The 17735-nt window shown below is 54.7% G+C and overlaps 3 protein-coding genes across 4 annotated transcripts; 2 read left to right on the forward strand and 1 right to left on the reverse strand.

Moving 5' to 3' along the window:
• Window positions 1-977: 977 nt before the first annotated feature.
• TMED6 (transmembrane p24 trafficking protein 6) lies at window positions 978-7854 on the forward strand. The gene is made up of 4 exons (XM_034788916.1): window positions 978-1532; window positions 4736-4862; window positions 5172-5323; window positions 7246-7854. Exons 1-4 carry the CDS (start codon window positions 1269-1271, stop codon window positions 7477-7479), a joined length of 777 nt encoding a protein of 258 aa, XP_034644807.1. The 5' UTR covers window positions 978-1268; the 3' UTR covers window positions 7480-7854.
• Window positions 7855-8282: 428 nt separating this feature from the next.
• Window positions 8283-11314, reverse strand: NIP7 (nucleolar pre-rRNA processing protein NIP7). Its single transcript, XM_034788917.1, has 5 exons — window positions 11066-11314; window positions 10839-10925; window positions 10388-10526; window positions 8766-8906; window positions 8283-8648 (listed from the first exon to the last, which is right to left on the reverse strand). Exons 1-5 carry the CDS (start codon window positions 11119-11121, stop codon window positions 8529-8531), a joined length of 543 nt encoding a protein of 180 aa, XP_034644808.1. The 5' UTR covers window positions 11122-11314; the 3' UTR covers window positions 8283-8528.
• Window positions 11315-11324: 10 nt separating this feature from the next.
• COG8 (component of oligomeric golgi complex 8) lies at window positions 11325-17253 on the forward strand. 2 transcript variants are annotated; one of them, XM_034788910.1, is made up of 6 exons: window positions 11325-11774; window positions 11870-12077; window positions 12307-13125; window positions 13473-13641; window positions 13933-14121; window positions 16933-17253. In XM_034788910.1, exons 1-6 carry the CDS (start codon window positions 11446-11448, stop codon window positions 17088-17090), a joined length of 1872 nt encoding a protein of 623 aa, XP_034644801.1. In that variant the 5' UTR covers window positions 11325-11445; the 3' UTR covers window positions 17091-17253. The 2 variants fall into 2 exon arrangements, with proteins under 2 accessions (XP_034644801.1, XP_034644800.1); XM_034788909.1 differs by lacking the exon at window positions 16933-17253 and having other exon boundaries at window positions 13933-14630.
• Window positions 17254-17735: the final 482 nt, after the last annotated feature.

Raw genomic sequence — 17735 nt, forward strand, 5'->3', positions numbered from 1 at the left:
GAGCATCGCATCAGCAACTAACTGAATTTGAGTGCCAGAAAGTCTTGTACCCCATCCGGTGGGATGCTGCTGCTTATTAGGGACAAGTGGATTTCAGAGGCACTTATGTATCATCTTCCCCTCACTTCCTCCAACACTCATGCATTTAATTTCCTTCGGTTCTAGCTGCAGAACTACCCCAACAGCAGAGGTCCTGTGAGCTGCTTCCATTGTCACTGGTGCTGGGTAGAAGTCCCCTGCTTGCCTTAGCCATGTCCTTGGCACTAGCAGTTGCTGGAAGGAACCTCACCAGAGGAACTCCTGGCTGTCTGGATACAAGTGGCTCAAGTAACCTCTTCAACTTTGCTATTAGCCAGACACTTTCTCCCTGCCCTTTGCCCTGTTTATTTTACATTTTCTTCTGTTCTGAAACGTTCCTCTGTGCTTGAGTGGCCTGGCTGTGAAGTGCTGCCTTTGGCAAAGCCACGTTTCCCCTGTTCCATTTGGGCCAGTTACAGTAAACCAGATTAATAAGTGTCAGTGAGAGAAACATGGGACACTTTCTTCCTTGTGCCATACGAGGGCATGAGAATAAATCATTCCACATCCAAAAATCAATACCAGCCCTTTGCTTGCCTCCCACTCTATGCAATAGAACACTTTCCAGCCAGTGGTGCCCCTTTCCCATTTACAGAGTGAGGACATTGCCACAGACTCCATAAGAGAAGAGACGTCACAGCCAAAGATGAAACAGGACCTATCTTGCAGCACCCAGATGGGATGGCAGCATAAGGTAGTGGAAGATATAGGGCACAGCCCATGTAGCCAAGTCCCTGAATCTCTGGCATATTGTTGCTCTGTGATCAGTGTCTAGATTTCTTGTACTAAATAAAGTTTCTAGGAATGTTTTAACACACTAATCACTGTAAAGAGTCCTTCAGACCATGGTGTGGGCTGTAGACAGAAGTCTGAGTGCAGGACACCCAGCCTGCCCCCAGAACAAGCAGTTCCCCAGGAAGAACCGTTTGTACCTAGTGACGTTTCTTCAAAGCGGACTTCAGGGTTTTACAAAATGTTTCAGAGGGTTAAGCTCTAATGAGGACAAACTGCACAGCTGCCCATGCAGGCCTGGTAATTGCACTGAGATTACCTTGAGGAGTTGAACTCCTTCCAAGTGCCCCTGATGTTTGGATAAGTGCAGCTGTGTTGTGTGCTGAAGGAAAAATGTTTGGCAAAAGCAGAGGAGTGAGGAGTGAAGTTAATGATTATCCCCTTGCATCCTGGGACCCATGCTCCTGCTCTGCCCCAGCCAGAGTGGTGGAGGCTCACAAGGCAGCATGGTCCCACTCTTTCCTTTGGCTGTGATTGTGGGTCTGCTTAGTCTGATGGGCCCTGCCAGGAGCCCAAAGACCGAGCCCCTGAGTGGCTCCAGTGAGCAGCCTCTCTTCCGTGGAGCTGATCGCTATGACTTCGCCATTGTTGTCCCTGCAGGTGGCACAGAGTGCTTCTGGCAGTTTGCACATCAGAGCGGCTACTTCTACTTCAGCTATGAGGTAAGTGCTGGGGAGGACTCTTGCAAATGGCAGGTTTTCAGCTCAATGGAATTTCCTGGTAAAATAAAGAACTTCCCGCAGCCAGACAGCTGCATATCCAACGGAGGAATTGCCAGAATGGATCCAGCTGTCATGATCTCTGGCAATAGCCAGTACCAGCTGCTTCAGGGGGAAGGTAGAATGAATCCGGTAGTCAACGATTAGGCAAAAACCTGGGCTTAGAGAGGGGCTGTCAGTCAGTAGCTGGTTTACGTCCTAAAGCAGGAGGGCTTATAGCTCCCCAAAACAGTTACTTTAAAAAATCCTAGTTAGTGTAACTCTGGATGCTCTGTGTTCGCTTAAAACTTCAACCTTTTTTTAATCCTAAACTTTGTCTCAATGAGCTCTTACAGCAGTGAGTTCCACAGGTTAAATGTTCATTGTGTAAAACATTGCAGATAGTTTCTGTAGTGTAACATTTACGTTATGCACACACAAGATCCCCAACTGAAAAAAAGACAAACTCCTGAATCTTTCCAGCTATCAGGATGGCCAGCTGTCTGGGGTGCTGGGTTCTTTGGAGCACTCAATTTCCCCTGGAGTTTGGCAGCTGCTGGTTCAAATCCCACTCCAAATGGCTAGCTAAAGATTTTTTTTATCAGACTATATGATCTAAATGGTCCCTTCTGGCTTCAGAATTTTTAAAAACGGTATCTTCTGTATCAACTTGCTGCCTTTCACTTTCAATGTCTGCTTGCTCTTGTATGCTGAGCGGGTGTGAATAAGAGTGCCCGACCTACCTTCTCCACGCCTCTATTTTGTCCCTTCTAATGTCTCCTTTGAACTGAACAGTCCCATTCTTGTCCTCAAAACGTCCATCCCTGCCTCTGAACCCCTTGATTTTTGCTCTACCCCTTGAAGGAAGGCGATGAGGACGGTGTTCTGTCCTGGTAGCACACAGGAGTTGCCCTCTAGCCCAGTGCCCAATCTCTGACAGTGGCCGGAGGCAGATACTTCAGAGGAAGTTGGAAGCAGCTTTGTATTAGGCAGGTGTGGGATGATCGTCTCGTCACTTCCCCACACACATATTAGCTGTCTTCCTAATTCCTTAAAGAGATGGGTTTAAATCCTGAGGCACGAGGTTTATTGTCTCTTCAAAATTAGTTAGCATTAACTATTGTAACTCTGGATATTCTTGTTTACCCATATCATTGTCCAATCCCTTTTTGAATCTTGCTAAGTTCCTGGCAACAGACACCTCCTCTGGCAATGAGTTCCGTGGTCTAATCTCGCAGGTGGAAGTGTTTGCTTCGTGTTAGTTTTGCATTTTTCTCTCTTTCATTTCACTGAATGTCCCCTATGTTATGAGAGGGGGAACAGAAGCTCTGATCTCTCTCTTTTTAGCTGATGGTTTATTAGTGATCCATATAATGGCATCATATTTTGTCAGCCATACTTTAAACGTCCCCTTTTAACCCTCCTGACTTCCATTTTCACTGTTAATGCCATAGATTACTCTCCTTTCTATTGACTTCACTGGAGTTGGATTTCTTTCCCCTGAACAAGAGGGGGCTCAAATAACCTCTTCAACCTCATTAGCCAGACTCTTCCCCCCCCCCCCCCCCACCCCACCTGCCTGTTTGTTTTGTTAAGGGGAGTTGCCTGCCTTTTAGTGACCTCACTCAAGGCTGAGTCTAAGGACTCTGATTTTAGGGCCTTTTTGACTAAATTTCTTTTCAACTCCCCCTTCCTAAAGGTTAAGGCCCCACCATGCTGCTCCTGGGGCCCTCCCCTCTGTTGAGGAAGCTTGAACTTGATTGTATTGTGGTGACTATTAGAGGCTCAGCTAGTGATTACTTCAGGCAACTTCTGGCTTTGGCTTTGACCTCAGTGGAGATGAACGTCTCCTGGTTCTAGAGGATGTGCTGTTCCAAAGGTTGCTAGGGAACTTTGCCAAGTCAGTAGCAGAGGGGTGAGTGCTAGTAGCCAGCATCCAGTGTTGGTTGGATCTTCACTTGGCAGGAGGTTCCACAGTGCATGAATTCAGCTGAGCACTCACAACAGGAGACCTTCCTGTCCCCTGGCTGCGAGTGGCAGGAGTATCCGAGGTCTCTTGCTGCGTGGTTGTGTATCGTCAGTGCTAGGTACTGGGCTCCTGCCTGGGATGGAGCCCTCCAGTCCTCTTATCTTAAACCCTGCGACTTCCCAGCTTCTGTTTACACTGGGCCGATTGAAGTAGATCTGGGAGTTTGTGCCTGGCACTCTCGGCGCTCCTGGTGTTTATCAGCGGCTCCCTTTATCTGTGGTGCGTGTGGAGCAAAGCAGCTGCACGGTAGGCAGAGGGGTTGGAGCTGTTCAAGGATTCGGTGGACTGAGCTGGCGTTCAAGCCCACGGTGCTCCCCCACCCTTCTCCCAGCCTGTTCGAAAGCAGGGGAGGTGTGCGGCTGGGAGTACTGATTGCTGTATGCGTAAAGGGCAAGGAGGGCTGGGTTGAACCATAGCACAGCTCCCGCTGGGGGCTGACTGTACATGGAGGGAAGGGAATCCACTGCCCAGTCATGGAATGTGTTGGGGGACCCAGCCCTGTGCTAGCTAGATCTCTACTATCCGTGGCAAGGCTCAGTACACAAACAAAGTGGTTGGGGAGAGAAAGGGGATTGCGGGAAAGGAGAATTACCCTGTACAGCGCAAAACGGCAAAATCCTTGGTGTCCTTGCTCTGACATGGGCAGAGGAGGAAGCAGACTCAGCAGGTTTTCCTTGCCCCAGCCTTCCTTTCTGAGCCTGCATCCCCTGGAGCTAGGCCTGAGTGACCAGCAAACCACTTAGCTGCCAGGTGGAGGCTCTTTGCTACCACTCTGCAGGGTGAAAGATTTCTCCCCATTTCACTGACAGGAACTGAGCCATCCAGCCACACACTATGTGGAGAGCCAGGACTTTCCCAGTCCTGTGCTTGTTCCTCCGGATGGTGCCTCTGCATAGCCTGTCTGGTCTGCTCAGGACGCTGTGGCTCCTGTAAACTCACGGGCACCCACTCGAGGTGAGTTTAGCTGTGTAGTAGTTGCCACTGAGAACAGTCATGGGCTTTGCTGCCTTTATAAGCAACACGGCCCCATCTGTTCCCATGGGAATTTCCGAGGACAGCATGAGTCAGGCTTGTTCTTCGCTAGAACTCAGAGCTGCACCCAAAGTTCCCTGTTCTGCTCATTGTCTCTTGGCTTCAGGTACAACGGACTTCAGGAATTGGACATGACCGACATGTCTTGGCCACTGCAAACGATCCCAACGGCCTCCAGATGGGCACGTCCCAGGATGTACGAGGACAGATGAACTTCCCCACCAAAGAGACAGGTTCTTGCCACCCCTGCTACCTCCCTGGCCCACATGAGAGCTGGACTACTCCAGTCCTCCTGCAGATCGTTAATGATCTAAGCCATAGTCCTGTAAAAGTCTTGCTAGACACAGCATGTGTGATACTGAGCTCAGAACTTGACTATAAGGCAACCAAGCTTTTCTGCAGCTGCTAAGCTCGGAGAGACCATGTCTCTGCCGCAGAGAAGGGGTAAATGGGAGCTAACAGAGCGGAGGATTTGGGGTAATGTCTGACTGTCACAGCACCTGTTGCTCTCCTCTGATGCTTTGAACCACTTCCCTCTACAGGTTTTTACCAGCTGTGCTTGAGCAATCGGCTCAACCACTTCGGTGTGGTGCAGGTTTATCTCAACTTTGGTGTGTTCTATGAAGGCTTTGACCTGCAAAACTCGCCAGACATGGAAAGGAAGAAAATGAATGACACACTGGAGGCAATTGAGGTAATGTTTTATTTGCACTATCAGCTGCCTTGGGAATACATTTTTATTTATTTTTTTTAATTATTTAATTTATAAATTTATTTAATTTAATCAATTGCAGGGCTGAAGCAAGCTGAAATGGGCATCTTGGTTTTAAAAATGAGGCAAATGGAAGTCAATGGGGAGCTAAGGATAACTGCTGCTCCCAGGAAACACACATGGGGCAGCAACTGGAGTAGTGTTAAACCAGTCAGACACTTGGCTCTGGAGAGAGCCAGGAATGGGGGGGGGGGGTGTCACATTCTGGGGTGCAATCCAGATCAATGAGTGGCTGTGTCACTGCCTGCCCTGTAGCCCTGGGCCGACCAAAGAGCATGCAGGTCACACCTTGACTGTGTGTAGCCAACTGGCCCAGCAGCCTGTCGGCAACACTCCAGTCACCCTCTGGCTTGGTTACCACCTGCAGGGTGACCCCAACACACTCCCAGTCTTGAATTTTCCCCAAAACGTGTTCTGCTGTCCAGCCCGCTGCTGAGCAGGTCCGGTATTAGAAGTCCATTGTCCCTCTAAGGGGTCAATACGCAAGTTTGCTGCCTTAACTTGAGTTACCCAAACAGTTCAGTTCAAACACAGCATTGGATTAGTTCTGATTGTAGTTAAAGAAACTCATTTTATTTTTTAAAGACATTTTAGGTGAGTACAAGTATAAGGCATTAAAGTCGGAAATGGTTACAAGAAAACTAAAGACAAAGCACTGTCTAGTAGCTAAAACTCAAGCTAGACTTGGTTGAAGATAAAATCCTTAGCAAAATTGCTGACCAAATTCTCAGGTCAGGATCTCTCATAAAGTCAAAGGGTTGGCTCCTTTGTCATCTTAGGTGAGAGAGAGAGAGACTGGGAGAGCTTTGGGGTGGTTTTGCCCCTTGCTTTTATAATCCAGCTACCTTCTGAAGTGGATTCTTCTGAGGATTAACCCTTAAAGCTACCTTTATTCAACCTCTAAAGGTGGCAACATGGAGACTGGTGGTGAAAGTGGCTCCATGCGCATTCTTCTCTGCTGTATATGCTGAAATGCAGCTTGTCTCCTGCCATTTCCCCCTTTTGCTGTCTCAAGGACCCTGTTTACTCCTTAGATCTAAATTGAGGTGTGCACATTCCTGTATTAAACAGGTCTGTCCTAAACAACTTTTGCCTAGCCAGGGCTGTGCTATCACCACCGTACAGGGGAATTCATAACTCTACATATGTTGTGTACATCTCACCAGAATATTGACAAGCAAGTTATTAGTTCCAAGTGATACCTCACAGGGCCTATGTTCAACACATAGTATGCGTAGCATGTGAATACAGTGCTGCTTTTGGTCACGGGGTTGTGTGAAAAACAGGAAGGGTGGCTGAGGGAGAGATCTGTCAGTGGGGCATATGAAATTGGATGGGGCTGACTGCTGGGGATCTGCGTGGAATGTATCAATCAACAGGCTCCTGTTCTGTTCCTGAAACACCCTGCTCTTGTCATTCAATCCAAATGCTGAAAGATCTGTTCCTGCAGGCTCTGTGGGAGGTCTGCAGGGCTTCCATTCTTCCCGGTTCTCATAGGAACTTGGCAACTGCCAGACCAGATCAGCCCTAAGGTTCATCTACCCCTGTATCCTGCCTGACAGTGGCCAGCACCAGATGCTTCACAGGAATATTCAAGAAACCTGGCAGAAGGCAGATGTGGGATAATGTCCCCACAAAGGTTTCATCCCAACCCCCGCTACTAGAGGTTGTCTTGAGCCCTGAAGCACATAGTTAAAGTTCTTCCAAAACAGTTAGCATGAACAATAATATCCACTGGATCTGGCCAAGTTCTTGGCCTTGGTGATACTTGGTGCCCTTGAGTTCCACAATCTAATCAAGGGTTGGGAGAAGGATTTCATTACCTGTCCTTGTGCTCGTTGCAGGAGAGCACCCGCAAGCTGCAGGCCCACGTCTTCCACATGTGGCGCTTTTATAACTTTGCCCGGATGAGGAAAGCAGCTGACTATTTCATCCTTCAGTCCAACTATAACTACGTGAACTGGTGGTCACTGGCTCAGAGCCTCGTCATTGTCCTCTCGGGTGTCCTGCAGCTGTATTTCCTAAAGCGGCTCTTCAATGTGCAGCCCACTACTGCCACCAACAAACCGAGGTGCTAAGGCCTCTGGCTTACACCACTGCTGGACCCATGCAGCAGGAAGGACCAAAGGAAAGGCCCGTAACACTGCAGAGCACACTGAACTCCATCTCATCCTTTCTCCCCTCCGCCTCCATGGAAGAATGGGAGATCCTACCTGTGGAAGGAGCTGGACTGGGGGATTTTTTCAGGTACAGAATTCCCCTCAATGCCCTAGCGTTCAGCTGGCTCTTTATCTTCAGTCTCTACTCGGCCTGTAGCACAAGACCCATTTTGGGGGGAGGAAGAAGGGATGGTTCACTGTTGGTTTAGGCCTAATCTGCCCAATGGTCTAATAGTGAAATGGCTTGAAAAGCTGTTCATGTATTTATAAATAAAACAAACTGTTCAGACTGCACAAGCACTGTCCTGTCTGAAGCTACCATCCTCTAGGAACCAGGGCTGCTCCCTGCCATCGAAGCCACTGCTACAGCACCCACCTACACGGCTTCTGATTAGCCCCAGGGGTGTGGTCATGGTGTCCTCCAGTCACACAACCCTGTCAGCTCCCCCTCCCGCTGTACTTGGGTCTGTTGGGGAACAAGGCAGAAACAACCTTGGGGAAGGGAGGAATCACTTTGTTCCTGTTGACTGAAACAGCCGTGTTCATCTCCCTCTCCTGCTACACAGAACTTCCAGCTTGCCGTAGCACCCATGGAGGGGGGAGGTGGCTGCATTAAGGTGATCTACCCCCCTCCGCAGCTACTACTGAGAACTGCCTTTAGTCTGTGAGCGTAAGAGCTGTTCCTGGGCAGGGCTTAGGACCAAGTAGCTGAGTTCTTTCACTAGACCACACCAACATGGTTTTTATTAGATAGAAAACAAGTTTTATGTAAGCCCTGTCTCCTCTTGAGGCTAGGACAGGCACTCCTCAGAGCTCTCAAGAGTTAGACTGGTCTGTAATCCTTTACAGCAGCCTGGAGAGCCCCATCCCAGGAGAGCTCCCTGCTGCTGCTTTGAGTTCTGAGTTCACAACACGCTCCATTGCCATGTGCAGCTGAGTCCTCAGAGCCTTGTGCTGCTGGCTGCCCTTTAAGTAAGTGTCTCCTCATGCCGCACGTACTCCCCCACGTCAGCCTGATGAAACACTACGATCGCCATGGGGTCCACTTTCCGGCAGTCCTGGGTAGACTTTGCTGCTACTCCAAAACCCTGGGGAATTAACAGTGAAACTCAGGCACCCGCTTGTATCAACACTACTCTGCTCAAAGCAAGTTCATCACTGTTTTCTGAAGAACAATCCACTCCCCTACCAGCACTGTCACTTACCAGAGGAACATCGGCCATGGAATACACCACCACACCCTGGTACTGAGCGGTGTTCTCGGTGATGCGGCCTAGGCCAGATTTCAGCACGTGGTTCCCATAAAGGAAGGACTGCTCTGCTCCAGGTTTCACCCACACTTTATACTGCAAGAGAAAAGCACCCATCCTTAGGAGGCACAGCAATTGCTCACCCAAATCTTCCCAAGTTAAACTTACTGCTGAACCTACAAGGTTATTCCTCATGCAACTGGGCACAAGGGTAGAGACACAGATGATGCCACCTTATGAAGCAAGGCTCAAGTAGGGTATCTGGGGCATGGGAGACAACAGGGAAGACCTGTAACAGTCTGTTTCCTTTTGCTCTTCATGCAGCCATGTAAGGGGACCAGAGGCTGAGGCCAGCGGAGGTTAATGCCAGGGAAGCCCACAGAAAGCAGATTACTTTGTGCGTGTAGGGTGAGCCAGAAGGCAGACACTTGAGAGTGGAGACAGCTCCAGTGCCACAAGGGGAGTGAGGAGGGAGGGAAATATTAGCAGTCAATAGTTAGTAGCACCTAAAGACCTCAAACAGGATCAGGCTCCAGCTTCACTGTCCTGTGCACTGTATAAATCTATTAGAGACACTCCATGCATACAAGCTAGAGCGACACAGGCTAGGGGATATGCGCAACATAAGAGCAAATGAGTATGAGGAAGAATTGGTCCATCTTGTTTAGTTATAGGGTCTGCAGAAATATTACACCCTTTTCCCACCCAGGTTCCCTCTAATTTTTTCCATGTGTGGAATAAATATTATGTGCACCAGTAGAAATAAAAAACCTAGATATAGTATTTTTTAAAAGTTAAATAGAGATAATTACTCCAGCCAGGGCAGGTTAGGCATTTTAGAACTCACACTTAAATTTAATTCTTTCAGTAGTAAGAAAAAAATGAAATGCATAGACCAGTCAAAACACTAAACACACTTTGAAAGAATAAAATTACAAAGAATATATGTACATTGCAAGAAGTAACAACAATATAAGTATATATTGGGAGGTGCGTGTGACAACACAGGGACAGCATTTGTGTGTGTGTGTGTGTGTGACACACAGACTGTGTGTGCTGGCTGCTGGGAAAGTTTTTGAGAGATGCTCCATGCTGTCTCTCTAAGGCACTCATGGAAAGCTCTCCTGCTCTGTGGAGATGGGACACATGGGCGGGGAGAGAGACAGACTGTTTGAGCTGGCTGCTGGGGAAGTCTCAGAAACAGTGCACTCTCTCCTTAAAGAAAGGCACTCACTCACCCTTCCCTGCAGAAGCTCTGAGTCCTGAGCCAGGCTGTCCCCCCCTCAGCCCGGTGGAGATGGGGTACAGGGGCTGGGGGAGGGGGATCAGCACCCTCCTCCCCCACCCCTGCTCTGCACAGCCAGCAGGAGGGTCCTGTGAGCACCTGCAGAATGGAGCAACATGGGGGGAGGGGCACCTGAGCACATGCTACCTCTGTGCTAATCAGCTGGGCAGCACTTAAACGGCTCCTGGGCTGCTCAAGGAGCAGCTTACAGGGAGCACAGCACACCAGTGCTGCTAAACGTGACCAAGGATCAGGTTGCTGCCTGAAAGCTTCTCCTTAGCAAGCCTCTCACCTTGGCATAGGGAGCAAGGTAATCCAGGGCAGTGACGTGGAGCCGGAACTTCTGGGTCTTGGTGAACTTCCCAAAGCAGGTGCCCAGTGCCACCAGCTTGTCCCCAGGGATACTGGTCGCTACCTTCAAGATTCTCTCACTAGGAAAGAGCAAACGCAGCCAACGTGTGATTAGTTCTCAGAGAACCTCAACACCTAAAGAGAAGGTTTAACCAGCGCCAGGCCCCCCACTGTCAGCCAGAGGCACGGATGGGGCAGGGCAACCTGGCTGGGCACCTGCAGTGCACGAAGAGCTGCAGTCACAAGCAGCATCAGCCCCACACGCTCCAGGAAAGGAGCAGGAGACAGAGCGCCCTGGGGCCAATCCCTGCCCTGACCCAGCAGGGGCCCGGTCTGGGGAACTGGTCACTTCGCTTGTGGCCTGGGGACTCCAGCCCGGCTGCGCCGCCCACCTGACGTAGTAAACCCGGTCCTTGTGCAGGCGGAAACAGTAGGAGCCGTCGGGCCGGTCCACCAGCAGCTGGATGTTCTCGCCGATGCTGTGGGGAGAGAGACCGTGAGCGGTGGGTCCCGGGACGGGCCACTTGGGGGCCACCAGCCCCCCCCCCCCCCGCCCCCGGCCCCCCCCCCCCCCCCCCCCCCCCCTCCGCCCAGCCTCTCTACCCCGGCCCCGCCTCACTATTTCGCGAGCTTCTCGAACAGGGCCCGGGTCTCCTCCTCCGTCAGGGGCCGCATCGCCGCACCCGGCAGCTCCGGGCTCAGTCAGGGCACTGCTCCACGTGGGGGAGGGGACAGCCCGGAACCGGAAACAGCCCTGGGCTAGTAGAGTCTGGAACATAGAGCGTCCCTGGGTGGATGGGGCCAGCGTACCTCGCTCAGTGCCATAGAGTCGGAGGGACGCGCGTACCGGGTTTGAGTTCGCGGAGCTGTAGGGGGCGCTAGACCAAGTGTCTCCAGAGCAGTAGAGTTGCCGAGGGGCGGGGTAGAGTGCCCCCCACACCATAGAGTCCTGCGCCCTGTGGATAGCACGTACCAGCGTGTCGTGGCGCTCTCCCCAAGATGGCGGCGGCCGGCGCGGCCCTGGAGGAGGCCAGCCTGCTGGCCTGGCTGTTCCGCGGGGCGCCGGGGTCGGCGCCAGGGCCGGAGCTGGCCGGGTACCTGGCGGAGCTGGCGGGGCTGGGGCTGGAGGCGCTGGGCCGCGAGCCGGGCCGCCTGGCCGAGGAGCGGGCGCTGGCCGCCGCCCAGACGCGGCACTTGGCCTTCGCCCACTACAAGATCTTCATCCGCTCGGCCGAGTGCACCAGCGAGACGGGCCGCGGCTTCGGGGGCATCGAGCGCGGCCTGGCCCGGCTCCTGGGGCGGCTGCCCGGCTTCCAGGAGACCTGCAGGTGGGCCCGGGGGGCACCTCGGCCGGGGGGGTTGGGGAGGGGGCGGGGCCGGGGGGAGGTTTGCGCAGGGGCTGAGTTCTCTTTCCCTCCGGCAGGAGCTTCTTGCGGGACGCCGAGGAAATCGCCTCCAGCCGCCGCATGAACAGCCTGACCCTGAACCGGCACACGGAGATCTTGGAGATCCTGGAGATCCCGCAGCTGATGGACACCTGCGTCCGCAACGGCTACTACGAGGAGGCCCTGGAGCTCGCTGCCTACGTGCGCCGGCTGGAGAGGAAACACTCCTCCATCCCCGTCGTCCAGGTTTGTCCCAATAGTACTGCCCATGCTGGGGGGCTGCAGCCCCTGGGCATGGGATGAGCTCCTCGGATGGTGGCTGGCATGGGTTGACTCACCTCCACGCAGCGAGTGGGGTCTTGCTCTGAGAGGAGTGTGGTTTGGGAGGTGACGTTTGGAGTTCAGGTTTCAGGCATGAAGCTTGAGGCCGTGGTGGGCTGTCTCATAGCTGAGGTCTCTCTATCCCTGTCTCTAGGGCATTGTGGACGAAGTGCATCAGTCTTCACAGCTGATGCTGAATCACTTGATCCAGCAGCTGCGCACTAATATCCAGCTGCCTGCTTGCCTGCGTGTCATTGGCTACTTGCGGCGCATGGATGTCTTCACGGAGGCCGAACTGCGCATCAAGTTTCTGCAGGCCCGGGACGCCTGGCTCCACTCCATCCAGGCCTCCATCCCTGATGACGACCCCTACTTCCACATCACCAAGACCATCGAGGCCTGCCGCGTCCATCTCTTTGACATCATCACACAGTATCGCGCCATCTTCTCGGACGAGGAGCCGTTGCTGCCTCCTGGCGAGCATGTGGTCAATGAGAGTGCCATCTTCCATGGCTGGGTGCTGCAGAAGGTTTCACAATTCCTGCAGGTTCTGGACAATGACCTCCAGCGGGGGGTGGGCAGCCGCTTGGACTCACTGTTGGGTCAGTGCATGTACTTTGGCCTGTCCTTCAGCAGGGTGGGAGCTGATTTCCGGGGCCAGCTGGCCCCAGTGTTCCAGCAAGTTGCATTTGGCACTTTCAGGAAGGCGATTCAGGAAGCAGTGGACAAATTCCAAGATGAGATGAACTCCTACACGCTGATCTCTGCTCCTGCTGTCCTGGGCAGCACCATCCCTGTGACAGTGCCAGCCACCCAGCCAGGAACCCTGCAGCCTCCCATGGTGCTGCTGGACTTCCCACCTCTTGCCTGCTTCCTGAACAACATTCTGGTTGCCTTCAACGACCTGCGTCTCTGCTGCCCTGTGGCTCTTGCCCAGGATGTAACGACTTCCCTGGAGGCTGCCCTTGGCAAGGTGAGGCAGGCACCTAACAGGGCATGCCTGTTTCTCTCTATTTCAGCTTCTTGTACTGGGTTGTCAGAATGCTGAGGATAGATCTTGCACCCACTTCCTGTTGGCTGAACGAGCCCCTTTCCCCTCCCCTGCATTTCCCCTACAATTGGGCAACTGAATCAGACTCGGGATCCAGCATCAGAAGATGAATTGTGTAGGGCAAGGTGGTGGGTCAGTGGCTGCTCTCCAGGGCCAGTCCCATCACTCTGAGCAGCTTGGGGAATGTTTGGTGCAGCTGCCCAGGGTGGAGATTGCGGGATGAGGAACTGAAGGTGCTTACGCGCTCACTCTCTCTCTCCTTCCTGCAGGTGACTAAAACAATCCTGGCTTTTCACCGGGCAGAGGAGGCGGCTTTCAGCAGCCGGGAGCAGGAGCTTTTTGTTCAGTTCTGTACAGTGTTCCTGGAAGATCTGCTCCCCTACCTTAACCGTTGCCTCCACGTCCTCTTTCCCCCAGCCCAGATAGCACAGACCCTGGGTAAGAATTCCTTCTTCCCCCAGCAGAGAAGTATGAGGGAAGTGCCTGCTCTCATGCAGAGCCAGGGCATATCTGCTGAGCAAGGTGGGTCCCAGAGACCCTTGTCTTTGACCCCTTCACTGCCCTGCTCTGGTTCCCATGGGACATCCATTGGCTGGAGTGCTCAGAGCTCCCCCAGTGAAGTCCAACAGTTTACAAGGATCCCTGCCTGAGCTGTGTGATGTCGTCACTGTCCCCATGTCCCTTTCCAGGTGGGCTCTGGGTGAGATAACTCTCTGCTCTCTTGGCCAGGTGTTCCTCCCACGCAGCTGCACAAGTACGGCAGCCTTGGCTGTGTGGATGTGAATGTGATCAAGGAGCCACTCGCCTTCATCCTGCCAAAGAGAGAGGCCATGTTCACTCCAGACGAGAAGGAACTGGCCCAGGAGAGCCCAGCACCTGCACCAGAAATTCCAGGGCCAGAGCAGGGAGTAGAACCCAGTGCGCAGCTGCCTCCGGTGGCTGGAGAGGAGAGCAGTGTGAACGCAATGGCTGTTCTGCAGCCTGATGTCCCAGTAGCCACAACCTAACAGAGGGAGGGGATTGCCCCAGCTTGCCCGCCGTGCTGCGTGCATATACTGAGTGAGTCTGGCCTCTGCAGAAGCCTGTGGGAGTCTCGCACGTAGCAGCGCTGGTATTGAACAATGGCACTGAGTGTGGGGGTGTGGATGGAGATGAGCAGGAGCATTGGCTGCGTCTGCTGATGGGAACTGTACAGAGCATTACAGGCTGCATCATCTGTAACTACTTCCTTGGCTTCTCTGTACCCGTCAAGTGTGGGCAAGGGCCCCTGCAGGTCTCCTGGCCCTGGGGGAAGGAGGCTGGGCCCAGGCCCGGGCTCTCGACGACCTGTAGTATAAAGAGAGTGAATGCTTTCGGACTTGGAAAGCAGGTTCAATGACGTACATACCTCTGAAAAAGGCTGTTCATAAATAAAGCTCATTCATGTAGTCTGTGCTGTACCTGCTTCCCCCCAGCCCTGGCTGCAAGTAGCTGCTATGGGCATACCGTGGAGGGATGGGCTGTCATATCCCGCCCCAGCCTGACAAGGACTCAGCTCTTGAAGATATTCACAGATGCTGAGCTGCTGCTATTATCCCCTCTGAGCTTTGGGCTCAAACCACTGGTAGCTCAAGAGGCAACCGCCAGAGAGAAAAATCCCTGTGTTTTTCATAAAGAACTCTGCAGTTTGCACTGCGAGGGAGGAGGTGCCGTGGTGGACAGGCCCATCTCAGGCCATGGCTGAGGGGGGTAGGAGCTGGTGCTGGCCCTGGCAAGGCTCTCAGATGCCCTTGTTTTTTTTTTTTTCTCGTGTGTAAATGAAGAGCTGGTTTTCTGGAACCTTCAGCTTGGGTCTTAGTCCAGCACTTCGCACAGGGTGAGGATCCCTACAACACCTAACATTCAAAACCTAGCTGGAATGGCTTGTGCCCCCCCTTCTATGTGGGGGTGGGTTCAAGCAGAGGGTGGTGGAGGGCTGCTAGCTGAGGGCTGAGAGCAGGGCCAGGGGCTTGTAGGCAATTGGAGCGGGAGAAGCATGGATGTGTGTCCTTGGGCATGCCTCTTCCTCGCCTCCTGTGGTTTCCCTGTGTACTAAGGGGCCCATGATGCCCTCCTTTGGATGGGCAAAGTGAGGTGGAGAAAGGCCACCCAGCAGCCTCTGGTCAATGTAGCAGATCTATCCCCAACCCTCTGTTGTGACACCCCACTCCCCATACTGGGGCTCCTTCCTGGGGGGCAGGGCTGGCAGATAGGCCTAGTGACAGGGACAGGCCCATCACCGCCGGGGCCTGGATGGATCGTGCTGCCCCCAGAGACCAGGGGGTGGGGCTGCTCTTGCTCTCCACAGCAGGGTGCCCTGCAGCGCCCCTTGCCTGCCGCAGTGCCTCAAGCTGGGGAACCCTCCCCCCGGAGTGCTTGCAACCCCCCTGCAAACCCCTCTAATCCCCCTCCCCCCCTGGCTTGGAGCCGGTGACCCCGCCCCCTGCCGCCAGGGGCCGCGCTCTCCCCGTGCCTTGGGAGACTACAACTCCCGGCATGCTCCGCTACTTCCGGTTGGGCCGGGCGGCTCAGTAGCACGTGAGCGCGCGTGCCCGGTCCCGGTCCCGGCATGGCGGCGTGCGGAGCTCGGCCGCCCCTCGCCCAGGCGCTGAGCCGCTGGCGCCCGGCGCGGGCGCAGGTCCGAGGCTTCCAGGGCGCGCCGCCCAAGCCGCGCAGCTACTGGGGGTTCCTGGGGCGCTCGCTGGTGGCGCCCCCGCAGCCGCCCTACGAGCGCGTGTGCCAGGCCGGGCACCCGGTGCTGCGCGGCGCCGCCGCCGCCGTGGATCCCGCGCTGCTCGCCGGCTTCGAGCTGCAGCGCCTGATCCGCGCGCTGGTGCGGGTGATGCGGCGGCTGCCGAGCCAGGGGCTGAGCGCGCCGCAGCTCGGGGTGCCCCTGCGGGTCTTCGTGGCGGAGCTCCCCGAGCGGCTGCACCGGGAGACCAGCCCGGGCCTGCGGGAGGCCAGGCAGATGGCCCCGTTCCCGCTCAAAGTGTTCGTGAACCCGGCCATGCGGGTGCTGGACTCCCGCCTGGTCTCCTTCCCCGAGGGCTGCGCCAGCATCGCGGGCTTTGCCGCCTCGGTGCCCCGGTACCAGGCGGTGCAGGTGTCAGGTAGGGCTGGGGCAGCCCCGGGGCCTGGCGTCCCACCACTTGGCACAAGAGCGAGCCTGTCTCTGGGCTCCCCCAGCCCTCCTCAGCGGCTTCCGCTGCTCCCAGCCCCCTCGGCTTTCCCCCCATCACCTGCCCCAGCCACCAGTGCCCACCATCCCTGTGGCAACAACGCGTATTTCTGGGAAGCATGTAGGTTCAGCCCCATGGGACCAGCCCCCCGTCCATAGCCAGGCTGCAGCGTGCTGGCCTCGTTCGGTGCCGGGATCAGCATTCTGGCATGTCCAGTGCATCCCCCTTAGTCTGGCAGGAGCCCCGTGGCTCTGAACCACAGAGCCGGGGACAGACTGAGGGCTTTAATTGTGATCAGCTGTGCAAGTGGCAGGAATTCATGCTGGCATGGGGGAGACCCCGGTTCTGCAGTGCTAGCGGGGAGTGGGGGCAATGGCCCTGCCTGCTTCATCCCACACTGCCCCTAGGCAGGGCCCAAACCCCTCCCCGTCTGCATGCTGCTGCATGAGCCCTCCCCGGAGGGGGGATTGGTGACAGCTGGATTGGAAGCGTGGTGCTCAGCTTCTCACCTGGGCCCTGTTTGCTTCTGCAGGCCTGAATGAGGCAGGAGATCCCGTTTCTTGGCAGGCAAGCGGGTGGGCAGCCCGCATCCTCCAGCATGAGATGGACCACCTGCAGGGCATCCTGTACATCGACAAAATGGAGAGCCAGACCTTTGTGAACACGCGCTGGACGGAGGTGAACGAGTGAGCCCCTCACGTGCTGCATCACGGGCGGCTGAAGTGACCGGCTTGGGTTGTAATGGGGTGTCTTCCACTCTGACCGAGGACACGATGGCTGCGCTGGGAGCCTCTGGCGGGAGGAGGAAGCTCTCCTACCGCCAGCCAGGAAAATAAACGTGTTGCACAGCTCAGCTGCAGTCTGAGAGTTCTGAGGGCCTGTGGCCGGGGGGGCGCAACCCTCCCTTTCCCTCGGAGGCTATGGCGAGCACCTCCCCGCTGGGAGCCGGCGCATCTCCTGTGCTTGCCGAGCAACCCCTGCCTCGGGCTGTCCCCTGGCTGCACGGGGGAGTCCTGCCACGCTGGTTCGGTTTTGCCCAGCACTTGGAGAAGTAGTTTTATGATGTGCTCCCCCAGGGACCAACCTGAGAGTAACTTCTCTTCCCTTCTGTCACTGCACCATGTGAAGCTCAGGCCTTAGGGGGAAAGGCCAGTGGATGTAGCCCTCCCGCCTGTCAACGGGAATACTGTCGCTAGCAAGTACCACACCAGTGCTGGTGCTGGCGCCCGCCGCTGGCTGCTACCCACCGGGCCAGGCCTCGGGAAGGAACACACTTGCTGAGCCACAGGCCAGGGAGACTCATCAGCTTTATTACGGCAAATACAGAGAAAGTCT

The sequence above is a fragment of the Trachemys scripta genome, chromosome 13, assembly GCF_013100865.1.
Source record: "Trachemys scripta elegans isolate TJP31775 chromosome 13, CAS_Tse_1.0, whole genome shotgun sequence".
In the NCBI taxonomy this organism is placed as follows: domain Eukaryota; kingdom Metazoa; phylum Chordata; order Testudines; family Emydidae; genus Trachemys; species Trachemys scripta.

Bases quoted from the DNA above. Each gene is read 5' to 3' on its own strand.
- TMED6 (XM_034788916.1), top strand. From the start codon at position 1,269: ATGCTCCTGCTCTGCCCCAGCCAGAGTGGTGGAGGCTCACAAGGCAGC. The intron at 1,533-4,735 runs GTAAGTGCTGGG...TCTTGGCTTCAG, and splicing joins ACTTCTACTTCAGCTATGAG to GTACAACGGACTTCAGGAAT. The intron at 4,863-5,171 runs GTTCTTGCCACC...TTCCCTCTACAG, and splicing joins CTTCCCCACCAAAGAGACAG to GTTTTTACCAGCTGTGCTTG.
- NIP7 (XM_034788917.1), bottom strand. From the start codon at position 11,121: ATGCGGCCCCTGACGGAGGAGGAGACCCGGGCCCTGTTCGAGAAGCTC. The intron at 10,527-10,838 runs GTGGGCGGCGCA...GCTCTTTCCTAG, and splicing joins GACCGGGTTTACTACGTCAG to TGAGAGAATCTTGAAGGTAG. The intron at 8,907-10,387 runs GTGAGAGGCTTG...TTTCTCTTGCAG, and splicing joins ACCTTGCTCCCTATGCCAAG to TATAAAGTGTGGGTGAAACC.
- COG8 (XM_034788910.1), top strand. From the start codon at position 11,446: ATGGCGGCGGCCGGCGCGGCCCTGGAGGAGGCCAGCCTGCTGGCCTGG. The intron at 11,775-11,869 runs GTGGGCCCGGGG...TCCCTCCGGCAG, and splicing joins GGCTTCCAGGAGACCTGCAG to GAGCTTCTTGCGGGACGCCG. The intron at 12,078-12,306 runs GTTTGTCCCAAT...CCCTGTCTCTAG, and splicing joins CCTCCATCCCCGTCGTCCAG to GGCATTGTGGACGAAGTGCA.